The following is a 27461-nucleotide window of genomic DNA, read 5'->3' as shown; positions in this document are numbered from 1 at the left end:
CTTAAAAAAAATGACATGGCTAGCAGGCAATACAGTTTAGTGTTTAAATAAGGTAACATATGTGATACTGAGTACAGTACCAGGCATATGGTAACATTACCACTTTAGATATGATTACTAACACAGATCATGTACTCAAACAAGATTTCTGGATTTTTTTCACTTTCTATACTTAAGAAGAGACAGATTTAAACCAAATTTGAGATACTGTTAAGGATTTAAAGATAGGCATTAAATTCAATTCACTATTTGGTCTTTAAACAAAATGTTGCCGGGCGCAGTGGCTCAAGCCGGTAATCCCAGCACTTTGGGAGGCCGAGGCAGGTGGATCATGAGGTCAAGAGATCGAGACCATCCTGGTCAACTTGGTGAAACCCGTCTCTACTAAAATTACAAAAACTTAGCTGGGCATGGTGGTGCGTGCCTGTAATCCCAGCTACTCAGGAGGCTGAGGCAGGAGAATTGCCTGAACCCAGGAGGTGGAGGTTGCGGTGAGCCGAGATTGCGCCATTGCACTCCAGCCTGGGTAATAAGAGCGAAACTCCATCTCAAAAAAAAAAAAAAACAAAACAAAACAACAACAACAACAACAAAAAATGTTGCCATATTTTTGCAATAAAATATCTTTTATGTAGGTTTACAAGTTATGTTATTGCTAATTTTCATTTTTAAGCTACAGTTTTAAAGTGTACTTATGCTGTTGCTTTGGAACATTTTTTTTTTTTTTTTTTTTTTTTGAGACGGTGTTTCGCTGTTGTTACCCAGGCTGGAGTGCAATGGCACAATCTCGGCTCACCGCAATCTCTGCCTCCTGGGTTCAAGCAATTCTCCTGCCTCAGCCTCCCGAGTAGCTGGGACTACAGGCGTGCACCACTCATGCCCGGCTAATTTTTGTATTTTTAGTAGAGGCGGGGTTTCACCTTGCCGACCAAGATGGTCTCGATCTCTTGACCTCGTGATCCACCTGCCTCGGCCTCCCAGAGTGCTGGGATTATAGGCGTGAGCCACCGCGCCCGGCCTGGAACATTATTTTTAATATACCTTAATACACTGCAAATTTCTAGATGCCATTTGTGAAACTGGGTTTTCAGTCTGAATTTTGCAAACACTGTGAAATTGGTTGGAAAATATTTTAAGTGTTTATGTACATTTTTTGGCAAGAAAAGTCTGTAGCTTTCATTAACTACTGAAAGGAATCTCTAACCTCCATCTATGAGAAGCAAATAACACTGAGATGAAAGAAAATACATAACTTTACAAGAAAACTAATTGTATAAAACCTGAAATATCCTTGACCTAATTTTTCCCATTATAAAAGATGACTTTTTTCCTGATTATGTAACTAATACATGTTTACCATTTTTAAAAAAGTTCATCTTGCTATGACATATAATATGAATATATATCACAAAAAGCGCAATACAATAAGTATTCTGGAATTTTTTAGCACACAGATCCAACTTCATAGTACAATATACTTAATATTATATATATATGTATATATATATACATATATATATATATACTTTATATATTATACTTAATACAATAGGTATTCTGGAATTTTTCAGTACAGAGATCCAACTTCATAGTACAATATACTTAATATTATATAAACTTGCATTTCATGATGGTAAATAAATCTGATATAGAAAGGTCTGCAGAACTACTGGGACTTCGTAAGAATGTGCCATACATTGAATTTAATACTCTGGTTATTCAGTAATATAATAAGCATTTCAAAAAGCACATATTTTGAAAATTACATTTGAAAAGCTAAAAATGAAAGTCTTGCTTAAGGACAAAATAAAATGCATCTGAGATAATGTTAAAAGACTTCAAAATAAGAATGTTTTCAAATTTTTTATAAGATTAAAAAGGAATCTAATTTTCTCGGTCAGAATAAAAATCAAAGGTCAAAAAAAGGTACATAGAGTACACTTGCAGTAACCAGAAAATACTAATTAATTGAACATTTTAGTGAGTCATGTAACAAAATGCTTTGGTTAGTCATGGAGTGGCACCGTGGGTATTACTGACAGAGCAAATAATCCTGAACACACATCTGCTACCCTTTGCCACAGCACAAAATAAGATCATGGTGCCAGTATTTCCGACATTCACCTGATGAAATTGTCCTTACACTGCTACTTGTTTACATTTAGAAAATAACAGAGCTTAAAAAAAAATAGCACTGAAGTTACAAATGTAAAACATACCCAATACAAAGCCTGGTCACTGTGATCAGCACAAACTCCAAATGCTTTTCCTCATTCTTATTCTTTTGTTGTGAAGAAATGAGTCTATTCCAATCCCCTGCAGTTTCTGTTATCAAATGTGAGATATACAAGGACAATATGTCCTGTCTGTTTTCTTCAACATTGGTACATACAGCAACCTGCACAGTGTCTGCTACAGGAGAGACACTCAATAAATTCATGAGCAACGAAGAAAAAAGAAATATAAAAAAAGGGTTTGGGGACTGGAATGGGAGGTAGGAGAAACAGACAACAAAACAAATATAAGTAAAATAATATTGGAAAAAACGTCATCCACGTTATCAAATCAGAAAAAAACTTTAAGCTGAGAACAATACATAAACTATGAACAGTCTATCTGCTGGTTTCTGTTATAACTTTATTATCATTAAACATGTGTTCAAATTTAGGGTTTTAAGGTCTCCACAAAAGAGAACTATTATATGTTTAGTGCAACTAGGTACAAGACAGGCTCAAAAACAAACAAAACTGAATTGCTCATTCTCATAATAATCTAGAGAGTGCTTCTATATAAATTTTAAAAATGATCTCAATAGGGACATCCTAAGGAATATCAGAGAATATTAGAGGTGGACTGGCCATAAACTTGTAAAATGTACTTTTTAGCTCTTACTTTTTCTTTTTTTTGAGATGAAGCCTAGTTCTGTTACCCAGGCGGGAGTGCAGTGGCGCAATCTGTATCCTCCGCCTCCTGCGTTCAAGCAATTCTCCTGCCTCAGCCTCCAGAGTAGCTGGGACTACAACAGGCATGCACCACAATACCCAGCCAATTTTTTGTATTTTTACTAGAGACGGGGTTTCACCATGCTGGCCAAGCTGGTCTTGAACTCCTGATCTCAAGTGATCTGCCCTCTTTGGCCTCCCAAAGTGCTGGGATTACAGGCATGAGCCCCCATGCCTGGCCATTAGTTACTTTTTTTTACTGCTGACATACTTAACTACTAAACAACTTTAAAAGGTATGGTTCTTGAACAAAAACACATATATCAGAAGGTAATAATACTAAAAAAAGATCTGTGAAAAAGCTTTCAAAATAAAAAAAGTTAAAATTTTAAAAATGACATAGAAAAAATATGGATTTATGTGTAAAATGTTTTGAAATATCTATACATTGTGGAATGGTGCAATAAAGCTATTAACACATGCATTACCTTATACACTTTTTTGGAAAAACCACTGGTCAAGAGATCAAGACCATCCTGGTCAACATGGTGAAACCCCATCTCTACTAAAAATACAAAAATTAGCTGGGCATGGTGGCACACGCCTGTAATCCCAGCTACTCGGGAGGCTGAGGCAGGAGAATTGCTTGAACCCAGGAGGCGGAGGTTGTGGTGAGCCGAGATAGCGCCATTGCACTCCAGCCTGGGTAACAAGAGCGAAAGTCCGTCTCAAAAAAAAAAAAAAAAGAAAAAAAAATTTATTCAGAAATACACTGTTGTTAATTATAGTCACCAAGCTGTACAACAGATCTCTTGAAATCAGTTGCATTGTCTAACTGAAATTTTGTATACTTTGACCAACATCTCCTCAACCTTCCACTCCCCAACTAGCCCTTGATAACCACCATTCTATTCTCTGCTTCTATGAGTTCAACTTTTTAAGATTCCACATGTAAGTGAGATTATGCAGTATTGTCTTCTAAGCCTGGCTTATTTTACTGAGCATGTACTCCAGGTTCATCCATGTGACAGACGAAAGGATTTCCTTGTTTTTAAGCATTAAATAGCATTCCATCAATATCATTTTTTAATATATTTAAATTATATTCACTTTGGAACTAGTAATAGCATGCTTTGATGATGGTGGCTCACTTGAAGATACTTTATCAGAAATCCACAAATTAAGCAACTGTTTCTTATGATATGCATCATTTTCCTGGTTGGCCTGTTCATCCAGTGACTTTCTTATACAGTTCTTTAATTCTTCAATTCCTTCTCCAGTAACTGCAGATATGGGGATGATATGCTGGAACTCTACAGTCCTCTCTGGAATCATGTTTTTTCCAAATGAATGCAGAAAATCTAAAAGAAAGAACACAAAGCTAAGCTGATTTCCATTGTTTTTGAAAGTAAGTTAAAACTGTGTTAATGGTTTGATTTGTGAAGCAGGGAACCAAAAACTTAGCATTTTTTCATGTCTTTTTGTCCCTTTTCTCTCTAATAAACTCTCAGAGCCTTTAGATTTTACTATTGATTATGGTAAGGTTCTTGGCACATAATATGCTTTTTAGTTGAATATATTTTAAACCAAACTAAGTATTAGTAGAAGATGAATCACAAAAATGACTTAAGGAAGTAATAAATTTTGTTTGAGGGGGGTTAAATAAGGCAACAAAGCATTGATTCTCTGAAAGATACTTTCTGTAAAAATAATAACATCATTTATAATTTGAGACATTCTACCTGGCCTCAGTATGCTAGAGACCTTTAACGTCCCAAAAGTATAGGTTTATCATCAATGATCCTAGGATCCATACTAAAACTGAAGAGGGATTATAGAGCATTCAAGGGAAGATAATTTCAGATGAGTCCAATCTGTCACCCCACAAGGGCTAACAACTGTTATAATTTTTACCTCTTTCCTGCTACCGTGGCATACTGATTGGCTGGAGAGACGGCAGCCAATTGGATGGGTTAACTGATATGAACTAGGTAATAACACTAAAAAAAACATCTGTGGAAAAGCTTTCAAAATAAAATATTTAAATATAATTTTTAAAAATGACATTAAAAACTATGGCTTTATCATGTGTAACATGTTTTGAAATATCTATACATTGCTGAATGGCTCAATATAGCTTATTAACATGTGCATTACCTTACAGACTGGACTGAAACAGATTGGAAAAGACAACATGGAGCTTGCTTTCTGAGATTCAAAGCCCCCAACAAAGTCTAGAGAGGCTAACTCAGGATTATCACTGAAGGGCCTATATTTTATTTCATGATACGTCAGAATAGCTATGAACTCCTGAGTCACCCTCACTTTTGGTACTTCCTCTGAAAATTCCCCTCTCTGCAAGATCAACTAGCAAACAGAATTAATGACCTTATAAAGCCTATGATAGTAGGAATAAAGACTATTTAGTATCAGGGAATATTTATATCCCATGAGTAATTTATTAACTCAAGGGAAGCTCCAACATGTAAACTACACAAGGGAAAGATTTTTGAGAGGAAAGGACCTCTGGTGCTGTTTGATAGTCTGAGTACACCAAAATACATTGTCCCTCAATTGTTACCAAGAATAAAAACAGAGACAGAGTATTACTGAAAAACATGTTATCCACATATCATATGCCCTACTCCTTCTCATTTGTGCATAAGGTTCTCTACTAGACTAAATGAAATCATCATTGCCATAGGATAGAAGGTGTTCTGCAAATGTCAATATTCAAAACTATGGAGAATCCCTTTAAGTTACTTTACACATAGTCCAAGAGGTAAATTTCAGACAAATAAATCATTTTGGAGTCACAGCTTCTATTTTTCTGTGTCACACATACACAGGAAAAATGTTCTTTTCAGAAGACTCATCCTCTTCAGAAACCTATAGAGTTAGTTTTGCAAAGAAACATACTTCTTTAGAACTTGTTACTTCTGTTTATAATTTTATGATGTACAGTACTAGGGGAATGAAGAGCTTGTGAAGTATGTTGACGAAAGTGAAAGACTTCACAGGTAGCTGCTGACATTTTCCTTCTTTTATTCAAATCCCACATATGCTTTATGGGCCCAATTTAAGTTTTACTTCTTCATAAAACTTGACCTTTTTAGTTAAAATTCGTCGTCTTTTTCTTTTGTCTCCTTTAATTTACTGTCCATATCAAACATTCTAGAATTTGATAATTATTATGTTACAATGTTATTTACATATTTTGTATATTTTATTCTTCAAATGTGACTTTTAAGAGAAGAAACTCAGTTTTCTTTTCCACTGATGATAACAGCATTCTCTGTACATTGTAATTATTCAATAATTAGAATTAAATGAATAAATAGTTTTACCTTTAGGATTCTGGAGCTGGTTCATCAATTCATGAAGCTTATCTTGAGCATCTGGCAAGTCCATTTTATTAACTGCCAAAAGTGCAGGTTTTGTTTGAAGCTCCTCTTTGTACAATTCCAACTCCTTTAAATCAAAAGAGAAAATCCAGTAATTTTATTACTGGTTTCCGTATAAACGTATTTGGTAGTTAATGACCTGGGTGATCTAAAGCCCATTCACATCACTGAAATGCAATAAATCCCTACAACAGAAAACTATAGGAAGAATTTCACAAAATGATTCTGGTTAGGTTATGTGTTAGTATGTTTTAGCTTAAATGACATCCTAGAGACAGTTGTAATTTTGCATCTAGAGTCAAATATGGGTATCTGGACTTCACATACATAAAATTCAGAAGTCAATAATGATCATTTAATGTTGTACCTGTAGTATTCTTGGAAAAAGTAAATATACCTAGGAGCACATCTTTGTCACCTTGGATTAGACAACTGTTTCTTAGATAAGACATGAAAAGCACACGTAAAAGAACAGATAAAAGGCAGAAGACTGCTGAAGGCCACCAGGAGTTTGAGGCTACAAGGAGCTACAATCATGCCTGCACTCTAGCCTACATGACAGTGAGACTCTGTTTGTTTTAAAGATAAATAAATTCGTAAGACTGGGCATGGTGGCTCATGCCTGTAATCTCAGCACTTTAAGAGGCTGAGGTAGGAGGATCACTTGAGTACAGGAGTTCAAGAGAAGCTTCAACAACAGAGCAAGACCCCATCTCTACAAAAAAATTTTAATTTAAGAAAAGGAGGCTGGGTGTGGTGGCTCATGCCTGTAATCCCAACACTTTGGGAGGCCAAGGCGGGTGGATCATGAGGTCAAGAGATTGAGACCATCCTGGCCAATGTGGTAAAACCCCGTCTCTACTAAAAATACAAAAACTAGCTAGGCGTCGTGGTGTTGCGCCTGTAGTCCCAGCTACTCGGGAGGCGGAGGCAGGAGAAATGCTTGAACCTGGGAGGCAAAGGTTGCAGTGAGCCAAGATCCCATCACTGCACTCCAGCCTGGCGCCTGGCAACAGAGCAAGACTCTGTCTTTAAAAAAAAAAGAAAAGAAAAAAAAGGAATGAAACAAATGGAATTTCATCAAAATTAAAAATTTGGGGTTGTTTTCTTGCTATTGAGTTGTTCTGACTCCTTATGTTTTGGATATCAACCACTTATCAGATAGATGATTTACAAATATTTTCCCTGGTTCCCTTGGTTGCCCCTTCACTCTGCTGATTGTTCCTTTTGCTGTGCAGAAGCTTTTTAGTTTGATGCAATCCTACTTGTCTATTTTTCCTTTTGTTGCCTGTGCTTTGGGGTCACATTAAAAAAAAAAATTGCTCAGACAAATGTCATGGAACTTTTCCTCTGTTTTCTTCTAGTGGTTTTATGGTTTCAGGCTTTGAATTTAAGTCTTTAATCAATTTTGAACTGATTTTTTACATGGTATGAAATAAGGATCTAATTTCATTTTTCTGCATGTGGATATTCAGTTTTCTCAATACCACTTATTGAAGAAGAAAACTGTCCTTTCCTTATTGTGTGTTCTAGGTACCTTTCTTGAAAATTAACTGTAAATACATGGATTTATTTCTCAGCTCTGGACTGTGTTCTGTTGGTTTATGTCTCCATTATTATGTCAGTACCACACTGTTTTGATTACCAGCTTTGTAGTAGGTTTTGAAATTAGGTAGTGTGAAGCTTCCAGCTTCGTTCTTTTTGCTCAAGATTGCTTTGGCTATTCAGGGTCTTTTGTGGTTCCATAAAAATTTTAATGATTTTTTTTTTCTGTAAAAAATGCCATTAGAATTTTGATACAGATTGTGCTGAATTGTAGATCACTTTGGGTAATATAAACCTTTTTAAAAAATGGATAAAGGACATGAATAGACATTTCTCAATGACATACAAATAACCAATATGTGCATGAAAAAGTGTTCAACATCAGTAATCATTAAAGAAATGAAAAGGAAAACCACAATGAGATAGCTCCTCACACTTGGAAGAATGGCTATCATCAAAAAGACAAAAGATAACAAGTATTGTCAAGGATATGGAGAGAGAGGGACCCTTGAACACCATTGGGTGGAAATGTAAATTAGTACAGCCATTATAAAAAGCAGTATGAATTTAACAAAAGCTTAAAAATAGAACTACCATATGATCCAGCAATCCCACTTCTGGGTATATATCCAAACAAAATAAAACCAGTATGTCAAAGAGATATCTGCACTCCCATTTTTACTGAAGCATTATTCATAACAGTCACAACATTGAATCAAACTAAATGTCCATCAATGGATGAATAATGAAAATGTGATAGACACACACACAAACACACACACACATATACACACACACAACTGAATACCATTCAGACTTAAAAAAAGAAAATCTTGTCACAACAACATGGATCAATCTGGAGAACACTATACTAAGTGAAATAAGCCAGGCACAGAAAAACAAATACTGCATAATCCCACCTATATGTGGAATCTTCAAAGGTTGAATTCATAGAAGCAAGGAAAATGGTGGTTGCCAAGTGCTTGCAGAGGGGAGGATGGAGTGGTGTTGGTCAAAGGGAACAAAGATTCAGTTAAATAGGATGAATAAGTTCTGGAGATCTATTGTACAGTATGGTGACTATAATTAATGTTATTATTATTTGAAAATTGCTGTAAAAGTAGATCTTAAATGTTCTCAACACAAAAGAAATAAAGTGTAAGATGATAGATACCTTGATTTAATCATTTTACAATGTATACATATATCCAAACATCATTTGTGCACTTTAAGTACACACAATTTTTATATCAATTACACTTTAATAAAACTGGAAAATTAAGTAAATAAAAGTTTTGTGCCACAAAGAACACACAAAAAATACACTGAAAAAGTAAAAAAGACAAGTCACAGAGGGGAGAAAACATTTTCAAATCATGTATCTTAGAAGGGACTTATATCTGGTGGCTCATGCCTGTAATCTCAGCACTTTGGAAGGCTGAGGCAGGTGAATCACCTGAGGTCAGGAGTTCAAGACCGGCCTGGTCAAGATGGTGAAACCTCATCTTTACTAAAAATATAAAAATTGGCCTAGCATGGTGGCACGTGCTTGTAATCTCAGCAACTCTGGAGGTTGAGATTAGAGATTCACTTGAATCCAGGAGGTGGAGGTTGCAGTGAGCCGAGATTTTGCCACTGCACTCCAGCCCAGATGACAGAGTGAGACTCTGTCTCAAAAACAGAGAAAAAAGAAGGGACTTATTTCCAAAAATATAAAAAATGCTTACAACTCAATAATTAAAAAGCAAATAATGCAAATAGTAATGCATACAGAATCTGAACAGACTTTCCTCCAAAGATACAGAAATGGCCTAACAAGCACATAAAAAGATGTTTAGTATCATTAATCATAAGAGAAATACAAATAAGAACTATTAAAAAATACCACTGCACTCCTACAAGGGTGAGTAAAGTAAAAACGACAGACAATAATAAGTGTGACATTCATGTGAAAAAATTGGAACCCTCATACATTGATGGTGGGACTGTAAAATGGCAAAATGGTGCTACCAATTTGGAATAGTTTTGCAGTTCCTCAAAATGTTAAAGAATTACTATCTGATCCAGCAATTCCACTCCTAAGTATATATGCAAGAGAAATGAAATCATGTCTATACAAAAACCTGTATACAAATGTTCACAGCAGTATTACTCATTACAGATGAAAAGTAGTAAATTAAATAGGATCTATAAATTCCTGGAGGTAAGTAACACCATGTCGTCTTAGAGAGAATTCACATGGCTGAAATGCAGCATCTAGGGGAGAGGGTTAGGGAGGAGGACTTCTAGAGAAGTAGGGGCCCAATTTGCCGATTTCATAAATCATGCTCAGGTTAGATTTTAACCTAACAGCTATGGGGGTCCATCAAAGCATTTTAGGCAGGGAACATCACCTTGGTTCTTTTGCAAAGATCACTCTAGCTGCCATATAAAAAATGGACTGGAGAGAACCAAGACAGGAAACAGGGGACAGGACCAGATTCAATATTCCAGTGAGAAGGGCTGATAACTCTAACAGTGTAAATGAAGACAAGAGGATGGATTTCAGAGAGATTTAGGATAAGAAACTGACAAGGTTTGTGCAGGTGGTGAGAAGAATCAGTACATCACAGCTTACACATTCACTAAGTTATGGGGATGGCTGAAAGTTTTTTAAAAAGTTTACTTTTTACCTGATGCTCCAGACACAAGAAAGAAGAAAAAAAAAGTTTACTTTTATCCATATTAAGTGACTAACGGGACATCCAATCAAAGAAGATGTCCAATGGGCATCTGGTCTAAAGAACAACAAAGGCGTGGCATGGTGGCCTACATCTGTAATCCCAGTACTTTGGAAGGCCGAGGCAGGTGGATTACCTGAGGTCAGCAGTTTGAGACCAGCCTGGCCAATATGATGAAACTCCGTCTCTACTAAAAATACAAAAATTAGCCAAGCCTGGTGGCACACACCTGTAATCCCAGGTACTCGGGAAACTGAGGCAAGTGAATCACTCGAGCCCGGGAGATGGAGGTTGCAGTGAGCTGAGATGATGCCACTGCACCCCAGCCTGGCCAACAGAGCAAGACTGTCTCAAAAAAAAAAAAAAAAAAAAAAAAGAACAACAAAAAGACCTAGGTATCAGCTATAGATCTGGCAGTCATCAATATTATTAATTGTAAGTAAGCAATGGGAGTGGTGGGTAAGATTGCAAAATAAGGTTAGGACAGAACTCTGAATAATGTTAATTAAAGGATGAGAAGAAAGAGCCTAAAAAGTAGACTGAGAAATAGTGTAAGAGCAAAAATAGAACCAGAAGATTACAGTTCACAAAGCTAAGAATAAGGATGTTTCAAGAAGAATTAGACAGTGTGCCAAAGCTGAAGGAAGATAAAAGTCTGGGAAGTATGCAATGGGGATTTGGAAGCCCAGGAGCATTTTATCCACTGCAGTGGGTTTGAGGAGCAAATGAATGTACAGAACCTGGAGACAACAAGTTTAATTAATTCTTCAATTGACATCAAAGCTTTAAAATGGCAGAGTATGCATACACTGTAATTATGTCATTTCATATAGTCTTACATTCCTACATATTAGACCAAATATAGAACACAGTAAAACGGAAAACCTACTTTTGTAAGCAGTATTATAGTTTCAAAAGCAGTTCTGTATTGAGTGCGATAAGAAAGCTGAAATCCAGAAATATCAACCTAAAAAGTGATGGAGACAACTTTAACATAAGAAAAACAGCTATACATTTCTGTTTTAAAATGTTTTGCTCTCTCAAGCTAAAAACAATTTCTTTTACTCTACTTGTTCTTTAGCAATTCAAAATAAGTAACAGAAATGTTAATTATAATTCTGATAAAATTACAGTCATTAATAAAAAACTAGAATAGATAAGACAATTTGTACCAATAGAGACAATCTCATATATAAATCTAGCACTACCAATGAAGTATGAAAGAGATGCTATAATACTATATAATATGGTAGCATGTTAGAAATCTTAAGGAAATACATCTTGACAAGTATGGCCAAACTTACATATGATATAGTAAACAATGTCACTTCCATCCCTGTATTATAAAAGACTTAGCAGAGTAACATATGCTACCACTTTCTTATTTATAAAAAAATTCTAAGAAAAATTAAATTCACTGATTTTCATATTTATTTGAACATCACATTGGTATGCATATGACTTACAACAAAAAGTAGTTGTTTAGTTCTTTCTATATGCTTGAGGAATTTGTGGCCCATTCCTTTGTTCATATGTGCTCCTTCTATCAAACCTGGAAGATCAGCTACTGATATCTAATACAAAGTTAAACGGTTGATGAAAAAGGAAAATATATGAAAACCACAAGTTCAATTACATCCAAAAATTTTCAAGACATTTCAAATATAAACACTTCCTAACTTATGATTACCACTACATCTTTGAAAAGCCAAGATACTATTATAGCAAAATTAATGTACAGTATTCAGAATTAAAATCTTTTGTTATCAGATATTAGTCCCATATTTACTCTGAATAATCTAGGAATTTTACAGATTAGTTTAACATTTGTTTATTTATTATTATTATTTTAGCGATAAGACCTGTCACCCAGGCTAGAGTGCAGTGGTGTGTGACCATAGCTCACTGGAGACTCAAACTCCTGGGCTCAAGCCATGCTCCTACCTCAGTCTCCCAAGTAGCTGAGACTATAGGCACACACACCATGCCCAGCTAATTAAAACTTTTTTTTTTGTAGAGATCTCGCTATGTTGCACAGACTGGTCTCAAACTCCTATCCTCAAGTGATCCTCTCACCTTGGCCTCCCAAAGTGCTGGGATTACAGGTGTGAGCCACCACACTAGTCCCTAGTTTAAAATTTATTTATAATTTCCTAAATGGTATTGTCCAAGATGAACTTTTCATAGAATTTCAATCTTTACACTCTGAATTCATAAAAGTTTGCAAGGATATTAATTACAAAGACATTTACTAGGTATAGCTCTGCATTTTAAATTCAATTTGTAATTATTTATTTGGCACCATTGTTCCTTTTCTGTTCATATTATACCAGCAGGATTATCAACCATTCCTATGAAGTATTAGGTTGGTGCAAAAGTACCTGTGGTTTTGGTCATTACTTCGAATAGACTTTACTATTAATAGCAGTGTGATTCTCCTCACCTGTTCTTTGCAGTGCCATGTTTGCTAATGCTTCACATTTTTATCGGTAATTACTGTTTTTACTTAAGCAAAGCTCATGGCATTACATGAGGAGCAGAGTTCTATCATCTAGAAGTTCAATCATCTGAGCATGCTTCCTTGTCATCATCTCATCTTATGCCAGTATTCAAGTTAAATCAGCCAGGTGAAACAGCACTCGACAAACCCAAGTTGTAGCTGTGGCTCTCCTACTTTTGGCCATTACTTTTAATGATCAAAACCGCAGTTACTTTTGCACCAACCTAATAAAAGAATACAGTGTTCCTGTACCCCTCTTAGAGGGAATAATCATTATTAACCATCGTTCTACACTTGTGCTTTTCAAACCTTACTGTGCTTCATAATCATGTAGGGAACTCTTAGAAACTACAGATGCCCAGGCCCTACCCCCAAGAGATTTAGTTTCAAATCTCTAGGGCCCAAGCATCATTTATCATTGCTGTTCTTAAGCCACCCAGGTTAATTCTGAAGTGCAACCAAGAATGAGAGGCAGTACCCTACATCCCCTGCCCAGTGTAGATAAAGAATTCAGGGTCTTAAAGGAAGCTGACAAAGCAGCATGCACAACAGGAAATTTCCTCTACTAATTTCCCTTAAAAATTAGGTATAAACAATGTTCTCTTTTCCTCTAAGTATTGTTCTCTATATTCATATTATTCTATATTTAATATAATTTTACTTACATTTAACATTCTATAACTGCTTTTATTTTTGACTGTCATATCACTATAACTGAATATAATTTTTTAATGTTTTTTAAATTATGTCAGAAAAGTATATGAACCTACACTGATGCATTGTTAGCACCGAAAGTCTATACTTTATATTAGGTTTCATTCTTGGTGCTGTACATTCTATGGATTTTAACAAATGTATACTGTATCTACCATTATAGCAACAGAATAGTGTACTATATAGTTTCATATTTTATAGCGTGCCCTAGAAATTCTATGCACTCTGCCTATTCATCTCTCCTCCCCACCGCAACCCTGGCAATCATTGATTTTTTTTTTTTACTGTCTCTACAGCTTCGCCTTATCCAGAATGTCACATAGCTGGAATCATACGGTATCATACAGCCTTTTCAGATTGGCTTCTCCCACTTAGTAATAGGCATTTAAGATTCCATTAGGTCTTTTTGAGGCCTCTTTAGAGCTGAATAGTAAACCACTGTCTAAATATATACCACAGTTTATTTACCCATTCACCTACTGAAAGATATCTTGGTTGTTTCCAAGGTTTGGAAATTACAAATAAAGCTGCTATAAGCATCCATGTGGAGACTTCTGTGTATGCACACGTTTTCAATTTACTTGGGTAAATGCTAAGGAGTACAACTACTAGATTGTACATATTTTAAATATTGTTACTTTCCTTTTACAGTTTTTATTATAAGTATAATAAAAGAAGATCTACAGTGGTTACTTACGAAGGAAAAATGAATTTTAATAGCTGGTTGAGACCAAAATTTCATTAAAACAGTTTTTTTTTTTTTTCAAAAAAAGAAAGTTGGAATAAAATCATTACCATGAACTTTAGAGAGTATTTTTAAAAAACAAAGATAAATAATCCAATATAGTAGTAAAAGAAAGACTTGCAGTAAGAAGAAACCAAGATTAAGGAGATAAAGAAGACATAATGTTGTAGGGATAAACGGGACCTAATCTTTGGAAGAAGAAGAAAGTCAAAGTAAGTACCAAAACCAAGTATCTTGACTTCTAATGAAGTGTTTTACTTTAAAAATACTTACCTGCTTGAAATCATTGTACATAATCTTTCCAAGTTCAGGCTTTAATGTTGTAACTAAAAGAAACACAGCAATAAGTTAAGGCTAGAATTTATTTTAAGGCTGGTACTCTCAAAAGTGTCTTGGCATTATGCATAGAATAAACAATATTTCAATTCCGATTTTTTTCTAATTAGCTATGATTATCTTTGCTATTTAACATGTACTTGGAGGACCAAGTGTTGTGGCTCATGTCTGTAATCCCAATGCTTTGGGAGGCCAAGGCAGGAGGATCATTTGAAGCTAGGAGTTCAAGACAAGCCTGGGCAGCATAGTGAGACCCTGTCTCTACAAAAAATTTACAATGGGCAGGCATGGCAGTGCACACCTGTAGTCCTAGCTATTCTGGAGGCTAATGTGGGAGGATCGCTTGAGCCTAGAAGTTCAAGGTTGCTGTGAGGTATGATCATGCCACTGTACTCCAGCCTGAGTGACAGAGATAGACCCTGTCTCTAAAATAAATAAATAATTAGTATTTGGAAAAGGACAAATACTGATTTTTACACTCTCTATAGGCCTAATATAATTACTGAACCTCAATGTTCCTCCATTGCACTTTAAGTTGTGTAATAGATGTTTAGGGGAGTCAGCTATCAGGTTTCTATCACTGGACTGTGGGTGAAATTTTTCTAGTTCCTTCTCATTCAGTTATTCTTAAGCCTCATCAACCTACATTAGTCTCTTACCTATGACTTTTTGCTTTTCCTCTCAAGTCCTACATATTATAACAAATACTGGCCTTGTGATTTATCACAATTAGTCCAAATTTAATTCTACTTCATCACAGTCTAATTTTAGAATGGCTTGATTTTATTTTCCAAGTTAATGTCATTCTGTATCCTTTTAATGATGGCAGAGATCTTACTATACTTAACTACTTTTCACCAAAGCTTCTTTTATATCTCATATAGCTACCACAAGGGCCTACTGACTGGTTTTCTCAGACCCTTTCATGTCCCACACCAATCCATTTTCTGTACCATAGGCAGAGATCTCTGTGAGGAGCAAACCTAAGCATTTTATCCCTTGCTTAAATCCTTCCAATTGCTCTTAAGATATTATAATCAAATATAGCCTACATGGTCTATGTGATATGGTTTCTTACATCTCTAGGCTCATCTCGAGTCTTTCCCTTACTTCATGCTCTCTAGACAAACAAATCTACTCCTGCCACCGCTGAAGCCTTTTTGTACATATTTCCTCTGATTAGAGACCCTTCATCCTCCAATCTATTTTACTAATTAACTCATAATTATTCCTTATATCTCAGTCCAAGAATCACATATCCTCAAGGAAGCCTAAAGCAGTCATCTACACTCTTTCACAGTGCCCTTTTATATTTCTTATATTTATTAGTTATATATATATATATATATATATATATATATATATATATGCCTTACTCCAATAGTCTACTCAATAAAAGTCAAAACAGTGGTGGCTCACACCTGTAATCCCAGCACTTTGGGAGGCCAAGGCGGGTGGATCATGAGGTCAAGAGATCGAGACCATCCTGGCTAACATGGTGAAATCCTGTCTCTACTAAAAATCAAAAAATTAGCCAGGCATGGTGGCACATGCCTATAGTCCTAGCTACTCGGGAGGCTGAGGCTGGAGAATGGCTTGAACCCAGGAGGCAGAGGTTGCAGTGAACCAAGATCACACCACTGCACTCGAGCCTGGGTGACAGAGCTAGACTCTGTCTAAAGAAAAAAAAAGTATCTGCTAAATGAATGAAAGTATTCATCTCAGTCTTCCTAGTGCTTATCACAGTGCCTGATAAAGGATAAATGGCTCATAAAATCCTAGCTAAACCAAATAAATTATTATGCAACAGAAAAATAAACACAATAAAGTAACTGTCTAACCTGTATAAGAAACTTTGCTGAGGGGCACAGAGGTTTCAAAGATTAATGGAAAATACGGCTGGGCAGGGTGGCTCATGCCTATAATCCCAGCAATTTAGAAGGCCAAGGTGGGAGGATCACTTGAGCCCAGGAATTCAAGACAAGCCTGGGCAACACAGGGAAACCCCTGTCTCCAAAAAAAAATAAAAAATCAGCGAGGCGTGGTGGCATACATCTGTAGTCTCAGCTACACGGGAGGCTGAGGCAGAGGATGGCTTGAGCCTGGGCTGCAGTGAGCCATGATCATGTCACTGCACTTTGGCCTGTGCAACAGTGGTCTATCTGCCAAAAGTTTTTCAACTAAGCCTACCCTCAGAGTTCTCATTTTATTCATTCTCAGAGAAATATTAATCTTTAAAGGTTTACCTCCACTCATTAAAATACACAATCAAATTATACTTACATGCATAATCTGCAATTGCAGGTTTTGCATGAGAAACTTGACTTAGCAAAGAGGATTTTCCAGCATTTGGGAATCTGAAATAAGAATATAAAATGATACACTATAATAAATGTCAATATTATTATCTCTGAATTCCTAAAAATTCAAGTAGACTTCCTGAATATATTTGGGATTAAAAGTAGAATACAAATGTATTACAAATAATCTTGAAAAACTTGAGAACAATATATACTTATAAAAAAAGTAAAGATAAATTCATTCTGTACACTGAAGATGTTTCAATATTGAAAGCATATAATACTTGTTATTCTAATTACGATTTAAAAATAAAAACCACTTGGAAGTCAAAGAAAAACAAAGAAATTTAAAAAAAAAAAAAAAGAAAAACACCTGCAACTTAGTATCTCTAGCTAAACACTGAGAAAATATTACATTGTTTTGTAAATTGCTTTTAAAAAAATGTACAGATACTTTCAAACACAAACAAAAGCAGAACTACAGTGCAGGAAGAATGAGAGAAAAGAAAATAAGAGAAAGAGTGAGAGAGAAAAAAAAAAACAAAGGCTTAGAGAAGCTGTATAATTTATCCAAGACCAGCTGGCCAGCCTCCAGAGGATCTGAGATCCTAACCTAGTCTAACCTGAGTCCCCCATGCCACCCCACTTTTATGACTAAGCCATGCTAGGCTCTTCTTAGACTATAAAGTTGTCTCTTCAGAACTTGAAACACATTTTTATACCAAATGCAACTGTGATTGGCTGGACTGCCAGTCTTGTCCAAAAAACTCTATTAAGCCCACGTTCCTGAAAATTTAGATTATAGAATTTATGTCTAATAATTCTCGTAACTGTGCTTTATTGAAAACAATAAATGTGAACAGCAAGGCAGGATCACATCTTTCCTTGTTATAATTTTAGCAGGAATGGGCCCTCTGTGAACCCTAAACCAATGGAGGTAAGCTCTAGTGGCTGGTCAGGCAGCGCAAAAGGCAAGGGATTCAGACTTAAGAGTGTGGTAGAGAGGCAGTGAGATGACTGGAGAGGAAGATGAAAAGAACTTAGAAAGAAGCTACGGGGAAGCAAAAAGTAGAACTAGGAATTTGGAGAAGGGCAGTAATAAGGCAGTTTTCCTTATCTTTTCCTTAAATTTTCCATCTGAATAATTGTATAATACTGTGATAAGGCTGGGGGGGAGAGGGCAGAAGGGAGGGGGGATGGGGGAGAGAGAGAAAATGAATATTGAAGTTTTCTCTTCCTTTATCTACTCTGTATCTTGCTATCTATCCCCTTCCAGTGAGCAGCTGCACTGCAAACCCCATAGCTAAACAGCAATATTTAATGAAAGAATGGAGGCTGGTGGAAGAGGACACTCTTGCAAGGTTTACAGTACTGAGACTAGATAGATCCTAAGCACAGGCAAGAAGGATATACAAAAAGTCATAGCAAGAGTCAATTTGGCGGCAATAGTGCGTAAGTCTGAGGATTGAGATTGTTGCTCTTTAGTCTTTTGATTAATGGTACCTCAATGTCTCTATTAAGACTGCAAAGAGCTATGTCAATTTTTCCCTTTTTATTTCCTTCTATATACTTTTAATAATAATATGGTTTGTTTGGATTTCTTATTCTTTAATATCCGATAACATTATAACATTATTATTTAACTTTCTTTTAATATTACATTTGATTGATTTTTCTTTCTTTATACATTCTCTAACATTCCTATTGATCTATTCAATTGCTCTGGTCTTCATTTTACAAATGAGTAATAACCCTATGAAACTCTATGTTGGCAATTTGAAAATAACAATATTCAGCAGCATATTTTTCTAGTACACATGCAACACACAAATTCCATAAACTAGAAATAATTATGGCCCCAAATTACCATTTACATTTATTTACTATTCATGAACTATCTCTCTGAAAGTATAATTATAAAAATATGAATGATACTTACCCTACTAGGCCTACATCAGCTATAAGTTTTAGATCAAGGTGAATTACTCGTTTCTGGCCTTTCAATGGTAAGAAGTTTGTAAGTAATTTACCACCAAGACCTCCTTCAGCTACCAAAATTCTGTCATTCTCTTTATTGAGTTCTCCTTAAAAAGAGGGAGAAAAATTCTTACAGCAAAGACTAATAAGTGAAATCACTAATGGAACGTATTTCAAAAATACAGGCAAGGAAATTCCCAATTACAAATCTACAGATAAGTAAGTGGAATCACTAATGTAATATTTTACTTTCAAAAATACATGCCAGGAAATTCTCAATTACAAATCTATAATTAATAAGTAGAATCATTAATATTGTTCTTTCAGAAAAAGTCCAGGAAATTCAAATTTACAAATCTATTACAAGACTGACCCTAGAAAAACACTTTAGTAAAAATTCAAAAGAACCTAGTTATATATTTTAAGACCAAGTAAGAACTTTTACATCTTTAAAACAATCTTAAATCTAGTAGTCAATTTACCTTTTCTAAGTTTTGCTCTCTTATAGAGTAGTAGCTAAAATTGTTTGTTAAAAAATTCTTCCAAAAATCAAGAGAAGCTATTCCACTGTTTAATTTTAGAAAATGTGCACATTTTTAAACCTTCGAAGTTAACAGTATACTCACCTATAATTTTACCATTTTCATCAGTTATTGAAATACCCACAGGCGCAGGGATTTCACAGTCATTTCCTTTGCAGCCTTTCAGTGCACTAATTCTACCAAAAAAAAGTATATATATACATATGTATATGTATGGGTATACACACACACACACACACACACACACACACACACACAAATGGTTTACAAATGAGTAGCAGCCGGATGCAGTGACTCATGCCTGTAATCCCAACACTTTGGGAGGCACAGGTGGGTGGATCACCTGAAGTCAGGAGTTTGAGAGCAGCCTGGCCAACATGGTAAAACCCAGTGTCTACTAAAAATACAAAAATTAGCCAGGCATTGTGGTAGGCGCCTGCAATCCTAGCTACTTGGGAGGCTGAGGCAGAAGAATCGCTTGAACCCAGGAGGCGGAGGTTGCAGTGAGCCAAGAACACGCCACTGCACTCCAGCTTGGGCAACACAGTAAGACTTTGTCTCAAAAAAAATGATAATAATGAAAATAAAGAAGAGTACCAATCAGTTCTCTGGTTAATGCAGATGTTAAATGGTTAAAGACAGGGTTTTAAAAAAACTAAAATTATCCCTATTTCTTTTAATTATCCCTATTTCATTTTAATGGAATTAAAATGGCATTAGGTGATAATTTAAGTTACTAAGCTAACCACCAAAGATCATTTTGACCCAAAACTAAAATATTACAAACCCAAAATGAAGAGATTATTGCTACAATACAAATAAGCTAGAAAAAGCTGGGCATGGTGGCTCATTCCTGTAATCTCAGCACTTTAGTAAGAGACCAAGGCAGGAGGATCTCTTGAGTCCAGGAATTTGAGACCAGCCTGGACACCACAGCAAGATCCCATTTCCACAAAAAAAAAAAACTAAAAAAAAAACCTAAAAAAATTAGCTCAGCATGGTGGCACATGCCTGTGGTCCCAACTACTTAGGAGGCTGAGGTGGGAGGATCACTTGAGCCTGAAAGGTGGAGGCTACAGTGAACTGTGATAGCACCCACTGCACTCAGCCTAGGCTCTATCTCAAAAAAAAAAAAAAGAAAAAGAAAAACAGAAGCTACAAATAAACAGAAAATCCACAAAATAGCAAAGCTTCTAAAAAACTAACCTCAAACGAGAGTACTTAACAGTATAGAAGGCAAATCTGGCTACTCTTGAACTGTTCATAAGAGAAAAAAATAGTACAAACTTTTTAGTAATTCTGCTTCTGGGAATTTATCAAAATAATAATTGAACATACATGTAAAATAGTATCTACACAGGATACTGCACTGTGGTTATAATCAGAAAAAAATCAACAATAACCTAAATAGACAAATGACAAAAAAAAAATTGTTACTTATTATGCAGGTATTCTGAATAATTTTCTGACATGGGGAAAAAAAGTTAAGCAAAAATAGCAGATTGTAAAATACTGTACTCTCATTTTTGTATTCCAAACTTTTATGCACATAATTGCATTTGTGTAAATATATAGAAAAGGCTTAGAAAAGTCAAGAAAAGATTATCTTGCCTTCTAATGGTGGTGGGGTGAGTAGCATGGTTAAGACTGAGAAAGTTTTCTTAAAGGTTGTCAAAGAATTTTAGAAAACAGTGGGAATTCAGATAATTTTCTGTTTCTACAGAATAAGTTCAAAAAGTATACAGATACACATTGGGAAAAGAAATTGACAAAAAGTTTAAAAACTGAAATATTATTTAGTCAGTCTTTTATAAGAGTTGAGACATTTCAGGCTTTTACTCAGTTACAAATACAGGAAATAAATTACTTTAAATTACCAATTAAATTTTTATTTTGTAACTTAAAAAAAAAAAATTTCCAGAAGGGTTTGATTTTGTAAAATTTAAGTCATTCAGTAATTACTTACTTGCTGTTTGCTCCTACTCCAGCCACAAACCGTTTCTGAGGATACCTGTCTTTAAGTTGTTTTAAAGTCATTCTGTTCTGGGCTACAACCCAGACATCACCACCTTTTCCACCTTCTCCACCTAAACGAGGATAACCCATTCCACCGGTTCCTCCCTTGGTGAAGAGTCTTAGGTTATCGATGAAATTTCCATACTTAATAAAAAAGAGAAAGAACGTTTGTATACCAAAAGTGTTATCAATTTAGAACTCCTATCTAGTTCTTTCTTCCACTAAAACTTCTTTTTAAAAAATTGTTAATAGCTTCCTATATGCCAATTCTATAGCATTTTCTTAACTCACCTCCACGTCTCCAATCTGATCCCCTTTCCCATTTGATTGTCTCTCTTAAGTCCCTTTCATTTTTGTCAACTATCAATTATTGTCTCTTCTAACCTGAGGGTTTCTGACTTGGCCTTTTCATTCTATAGTTTCTCCCTTGGGGTAATTTCTGCTTGTACCCATAACCATCACCTAGATATTTTCTATGTCCAATGTGTCAGACACTTACACCAGGATGTAAGCTTTTAATAGTATAGAGCAAATGTGAGCAGAATTTGTATTTAATGTATATTTGAAACCCCCCAATATGTAACCTGTTCTTACATATCAGTTGAATAAATAATAGTCACCTCAAAAACAAATGTTAATATAACAAAATCAAACTTTTCCCCAGGTAAAAATTTGTTCCTCCAATGTTCTCTCATATAATGGAAGCATGGTTTATTCATTGAGACTACACAAATGGACGTCTTTCAGACTATGTGTTTCTTTTGCTAAAGCCCTACTACCTCTGTTCTCTCTACCACTGCCCTAGTACCTTCATCACATGAGCTCTTTTCAGTGTCTAGTCATTTTTTTCCTTATTGCATTCTCCAACTTGTTGCCTGAACTATTTTTCTGAAATTGATGTGATCTCCAATCATGTTTCTTACTCAAAAATCCTGCATTAAAAAAAATGCTTATGAAATAAAGTAAAAAACTCTTAGTACTACAGTGGACCCTTGAACAACACTGGTTTGAACTGCGTGCATCCACTTATACACAGATTTTTTTCCAGTAAATATATTAGGAAAAATTTTTGAACTTTGCAACATTTTGAAAAAACTTAGAGACAAATCATGTAGATTGGAAATACTGAAAAAAAAAATCAAGAAAAGTTAATTGTGTTATGAGTGCATACAATATACATATGCTAATCTATTTTTTCATTTACTTCCATAAAGTATACATATATGTATTTTAATTTTTTAAAAACTAGAGGCTGGGCATGGTGGCTCATGCCTGTAATCCCAGCACTTTGGGAGTCCAAGGTGGGCAGATCATGAAGTCAAGAGATCAAGACCATCCTGGCCAACATGGTAAAACCCCGTCTCTACTAAAAATAGAAAAATTAACTGGGCGTGGTGGCATGGCCTGTAGTCCCAGCTACTTGGGAGGCTGAGGTGGAAGAACTGCTCGAACCCAGGAGGCAGAGGTTGCAGTAAGACGAGACTGAGCTACTGCACTCCAGCCTGGTGACAGAGCAAGACTCCTTCTCAAAACAAAACAAAACAAAAACAAAAACAAAACAAAACTAGAGATGGGGTCTTGCTATGTTGCCAAGGCTGGTCTCAAACCCCTGGCCACAAACCAATCTCCTGCCTTGGCCTCTCAAAGTGTTGGAATTATAGGCATGAGCTACTGCACCAGGCCACACATCTACTATAAAAAGTTAAAATTTATCAAAACTTACACTTACAGACCTTACATGGCAGCATTTGCAGTTAAGAGAAATGTAAGCAAATGTAAAGATGCAGTATTATAGTATAACTGTGTAAAATTAAATGTAGTACATCCTGTACTACTGTAATAATTTCGTAGTTACTTTCTGTTGCTATCCCAGTGGGCTCAAGTGTCCCAAGCAGCCATTTAAAAGATCATGTGATGCTAATCACCTCCCCATGAGCAGTTCACCTCACCAGTAAATTTTTTATGTCAGTAAAAAGTGATCTCTCACAGTTCTCTCACATTTTTCATGTTCAGTGTAAACCTCAAACAACACCATGGAACCCATAAAAAGTGCTACTAGTGATGCTGGCAGTGCTCCCAAGAAGTAAAGTCATGACACTACAGTAAAAAGTTGAATTGCTTGATATGTACTACAGATTAAAGTCTGTAGCTGCGATGGCCAGCTATTTCAAGACAAATGAATCCAGAATAAGAAACAATGTAGAAAAAAAGAAAAAAACATTCATGAAGCCACTGCTGCAGCTATGCCAAGAGGTAAGAAAACCTTGTACTTTTTGGGAATTAGCTTTTTCTCTTGTATTGAAAATGCAGCTTTTATGTGAAAGCAGGATTGCTATTTTTAAACATACTTCTAGACTAATACAATTCAAGAAAAAATAAAGCTTTTATATGACAATTTAAAAGCAAAAAGAATGTGAAGGTTCTAAAGCTAAAGAATTAATTGCCAGCAAAGAATGATTTGATAATTTTGGAAAGAGATACGGCTTTGGCTTTAGAAATATCAAGATAACAGGAGAAGCAGGTTCTGCCAACCAAGAGGCAGCAGATGAGTTCCCAGACGCCATTAAGAAAATCACTGAGGAGAAAGAATATCTCCCTGATCAGGTCGTTCATGTTGATGAAAGTACACTATTCTGGAAAGCAAGCCACAAAAGACATTAGTAAGGAAGTGAGCACCAGGATTTAAGGCCAGGATAGGCTAACCCTACCGTATTGTACAAATGCAGTTGTGTGTACAGTCAGGACTGTCCTGACCTATAAAGCTGCTAACCCCTCAATCTTGAAAGGGAAAGATAAATATCAGTTGCCAGTTTCTGTTGGACAACAAGGCATAGAGAACAAAAGCCTTTTCTCTGGATTGGTTCCATGGATGCTTTCTCCCTGAAGTCAGGAAGTACCTTGCAAATACGAGACTGACTTGTAAAATTCTCATATTGGACAGTACCCTCACACTCCCCACCCCTGCTACCCAGAACCCCATGAGTTCAACACCAAAGGCACTGAAGTGGTATCCTTGTCCCCAAACACAATGTCTCTAAATCAGCCTGTAGATCAGGGGGTCACAAGGACCTTTAAGGCTCATTACACATGATATTCAATGGAAAGGATTTTCAACTATGGAAAAGAACCCCAAGAGAGAAAATTTCAGGAAAGTCTGAAAGTTATTAAACCATTGAAGATGTCATTATTATTGAAAAAGCCATGAAAGCCATAAGCCCGAAACAGTAAGTTTGTGCTGGAGAAAACTTTGTCCAGGTGTTGTGTTATAACTTCACAGGATTTACAATAGAGCCAATCAAGGAAATCATGAAAGAGATTGTGGATATGCCCAAAACGGTGGGAGAGTGGGTAGAGGACTTCAAGATATGGATCTTGAAGAAACTGAAGAGGTAACACACAACAAACCAGAGAAGATAGCTTGATGGAGATGAGTACTTCAGATCCAGTCCCAGATAACAGGGAAGAAAATACAGAATAAACTACCAGAAAAACCAACACTAGACAATCTGGCAGAAGGGCTCCTGTTATTCAGGACTGCTTTCGACTTCTTTTATGACACAGAGCCTTCTGTGAAACAGGCACTGAAACTAAAGCAAATGGTGGAAGAAGGACTGGTACCCTACAGAAACATTTTCAGAGGAAAGAGAAAAGCAAAAGCATGACAGAAATTACAATCTACTTCCATAAAGTTACACATAGTGTGCCTGTCTCTCTTGCCTCCCATTCTACCTACTCCACTGCTTCTGCCTCTGCCACCGGAGAGAGCAAGACCAGCTCCACCTCTTCCTCCTCAGTCTACTCAACCTGAAGACTACAAGGATGAACACCTTTGCAATAATTCACTTCCACTTAATGAACAGTAAATATATTTTCTCTTCCTTATGACTTTCTTAGTTTCTTTTCTCTAGCTTACTTTATTGTAAGGAAACAGTATATACTAGATACATAACATATTTTATATGTGTCAACTTACTGTTTATGTTGTCAGTAAGGCTTCCAGCCAACAGATTAAGTTTTTTGGGGGAGCTGAAAGTTACATGAAGATTTTCAACTGTGAGGGGGCACCTCTAACCCCCATGCTCTTCGAGGGTCAACTGTATATCCAAAGCCACTAAAATACCCTTCTGGTATATATATTTTTTGAAATAGTGTCTGGTTCGGTTGCCTGGGCTGGAGTGATGTGGCACTATCATCACTCACTGCAGCCTCAAACTCCTGGGCTCAAGCAATTCTTCCAGTTCAGCCTCCCAAATGGCTGGGACTACAGGCACCACACCACCACCCGACCTGTTTTAAAGATGGGGTCTTGCTATGTTGCCCAGACTGGTCTTGAACCCCTGGTCTTTAGGGATCTTCCCACCTCAGCCTCCCAAGTAGCAAGAACTATAGACTCACCAACCAAGCCTAATTCTTCCTGTATCCTTTTCATTTGCTCAACCTTCCTCTCTTCCTATTGGCCCCATACTACATGAAATACTGCCATTTTACATGCTATTCTGTTCATGCTTTTCCTCTACTTAGAATGTCATTTGTTTTTCTTATCATAAATACTGTCATATTTTCTAATGTCTTTCTAAATTCCTCTAATCAATTCTCACCCTGACTTTGCTGGCTCTCTCAGCAATTTGATTATATCTCTATTATTACACCTTTATAAATCTTACGTTGCATTTAGTGTTTACCTGTTTCCTTCACGAAATCAAGAACTTCTTGTATTAACCTCTCAGGTTATTAAAATGTATGTATTAATCTCTTAGGCTATTAAAATCAAAATACCTTACAGAGTAATTTCTTAAATTCATAAACCACATCACTAGTCATTTAGGACAGCTATTATCAAAAACATCTTTTTTTCCCCAAAAAAGTTGAAATATTGACCATTGTGATATATTTGAGGAGAGTTTCTACAGTTCCATTAAACATGTAACACTTTTTCCCTGCTCTAGATAGATCAGATTCAGGGGATTAGGACCCTTAATTAAAAGGAGTATTTTACTCTGGTCGTTAGAAATAAGTAACAGCCAAAACATGATGCAGGCAGGGTTTCAAAAAATATTACCAGTAGGATAAGATTTTTAAAAAAAAATTCAAAGCAGTTGTCAATTTTTAAGGAAACAATTCTTAAGACTGACGCTACACAAAAATCGACCTAAATGTTCTGCAAGAAGGCACAAAAATTACAGGCTTTCATGTTTTCGTAAAAATCCTTTAGAAAAACCTTAAACAGTGCACTCAAGGAGAAATACATAAAAACAGGCTATGGATATTACTTAAAGTAAGAAAAACAACACCGTAACATTTGGGCCACAGCAGGCAGTTACCCCAGTTCCTCATGCCACGTGCACACAATGTCCCTAAAGAAACTCAAACCCTGCCCCCCAAAAACCGTCCTAACCACGATAGGTACACACACCATTGTCACCGCTTACTGGCAAAGCGCGACTACATGATGCGCGGAGAAGTCTATGGGAAAACCAAGCAGACAAGAGGCCGCCGCAAAGAAAGTAGTGGAGAGACAGGGGAGCGACGGAGAACCAGAGCCATCAGTTAGCGCTAAGAGGACCAAGCTGAGGGAAGCCGCACGGACCTTTCTGAACAACACGCAACTGCAACGCACCATGGCTGCAACAGGCCAGGAAACCTCGCGGAAGCCGCACTCCCCAAAGTACGGCGCGGCCTTTTTACGTCATCGCCTGTTGCCGACGCGATTTCTCACCCCG

The 27461-nt window shown here is 36.2% G+C and overlaps 1 protein-coding gene across 3 annotated transcripts; it reads right to left on the bottom strand.

The window, feature by feature from the left end:
- Positions 1-544: 544 nt before the first annotated feature.
- Positions 545-27419, bottom strand: GTPBP10 (GTP binding protein 10). 3 transcript variants are annotated; one of them, XM_074379397.1, is made up of 11 exons: positions 27329-27419; positions 21692-21885; positions 19810-19901; positions 19146-19290; positions 17190-17263; positions 14844-14896; positions 12078-12185; positions 11501-11578; positions 6290-6413; positions 4094-4303; positions 545-2412 (listed from the first exon to the last, which is right to left on the bottom strand). In XM_074379397.1, exons 1-11 carry the CDS (start codon positions 27359-27361, stop codon positions 2201-2203), a joined length of 1323 nt encoding a protein of 440 aa, XP_074235498.1. In that variant the 5' UTR covers positions 27362-27419; the 3' UTR covers positions 545-2200. The 3 variants fall into 3 exon arrangements, with proteins under 3 accessions (XP_074235498.1, XP_074235499.1, XP_003921235.3); XM_074379398.1 differs by having other exon boundaries at positions 2279-2482; XM_003921186.4 differs by lacking the exon at positions 545-2412 and having other exon boundaries at positions 2618-4303.
- Between the last annotated feature and the right edge of the window lie 42 nt (positions 27420-27461).

The sequence above is a fragment of the Saimiri boliviensis genome, chromosome 10 (genome assembly GCF_048565385.1).
Source record: "Saimiri boliviensis isolate mSaiBol1 chromosome 10, mSaiBol1.pri, whole genome shotgun sequence".
Lineage (NCBI taxonomy): Eukaryota > Metazoa > Chordata > Mammalia > Primates > Cebidae > Saimiri > Saimiri boliviensis.
This window is presented reverse-complemented; position numbering and strand designations above follow the sequence as displayed.

Bases quoted from the DNA above. Each gene is read 5' to 3' on its own strand.
- GTPBP10 (XM_074379397.1), bottom strand. From the start codon at position 27,361: ATGGTGCGTTGCAGTTGCGTGTTGTTCAGAAAG. The intron at 21,886-27,328 runs GTCCGTGCGGCT...TTTTTTATTAAG, and splicing joins GTTGCGTGTTGTTCAGAAAG to TATGGAAATTTCATCGATAA. The intron at 19,902-21,691 runs GTAAGTAATTAC...TTTTTTTGGTAG, and splicing joins GGAGTAGGAGCAAACAGCAA to AATTAGTGCACTGAAAGGCT.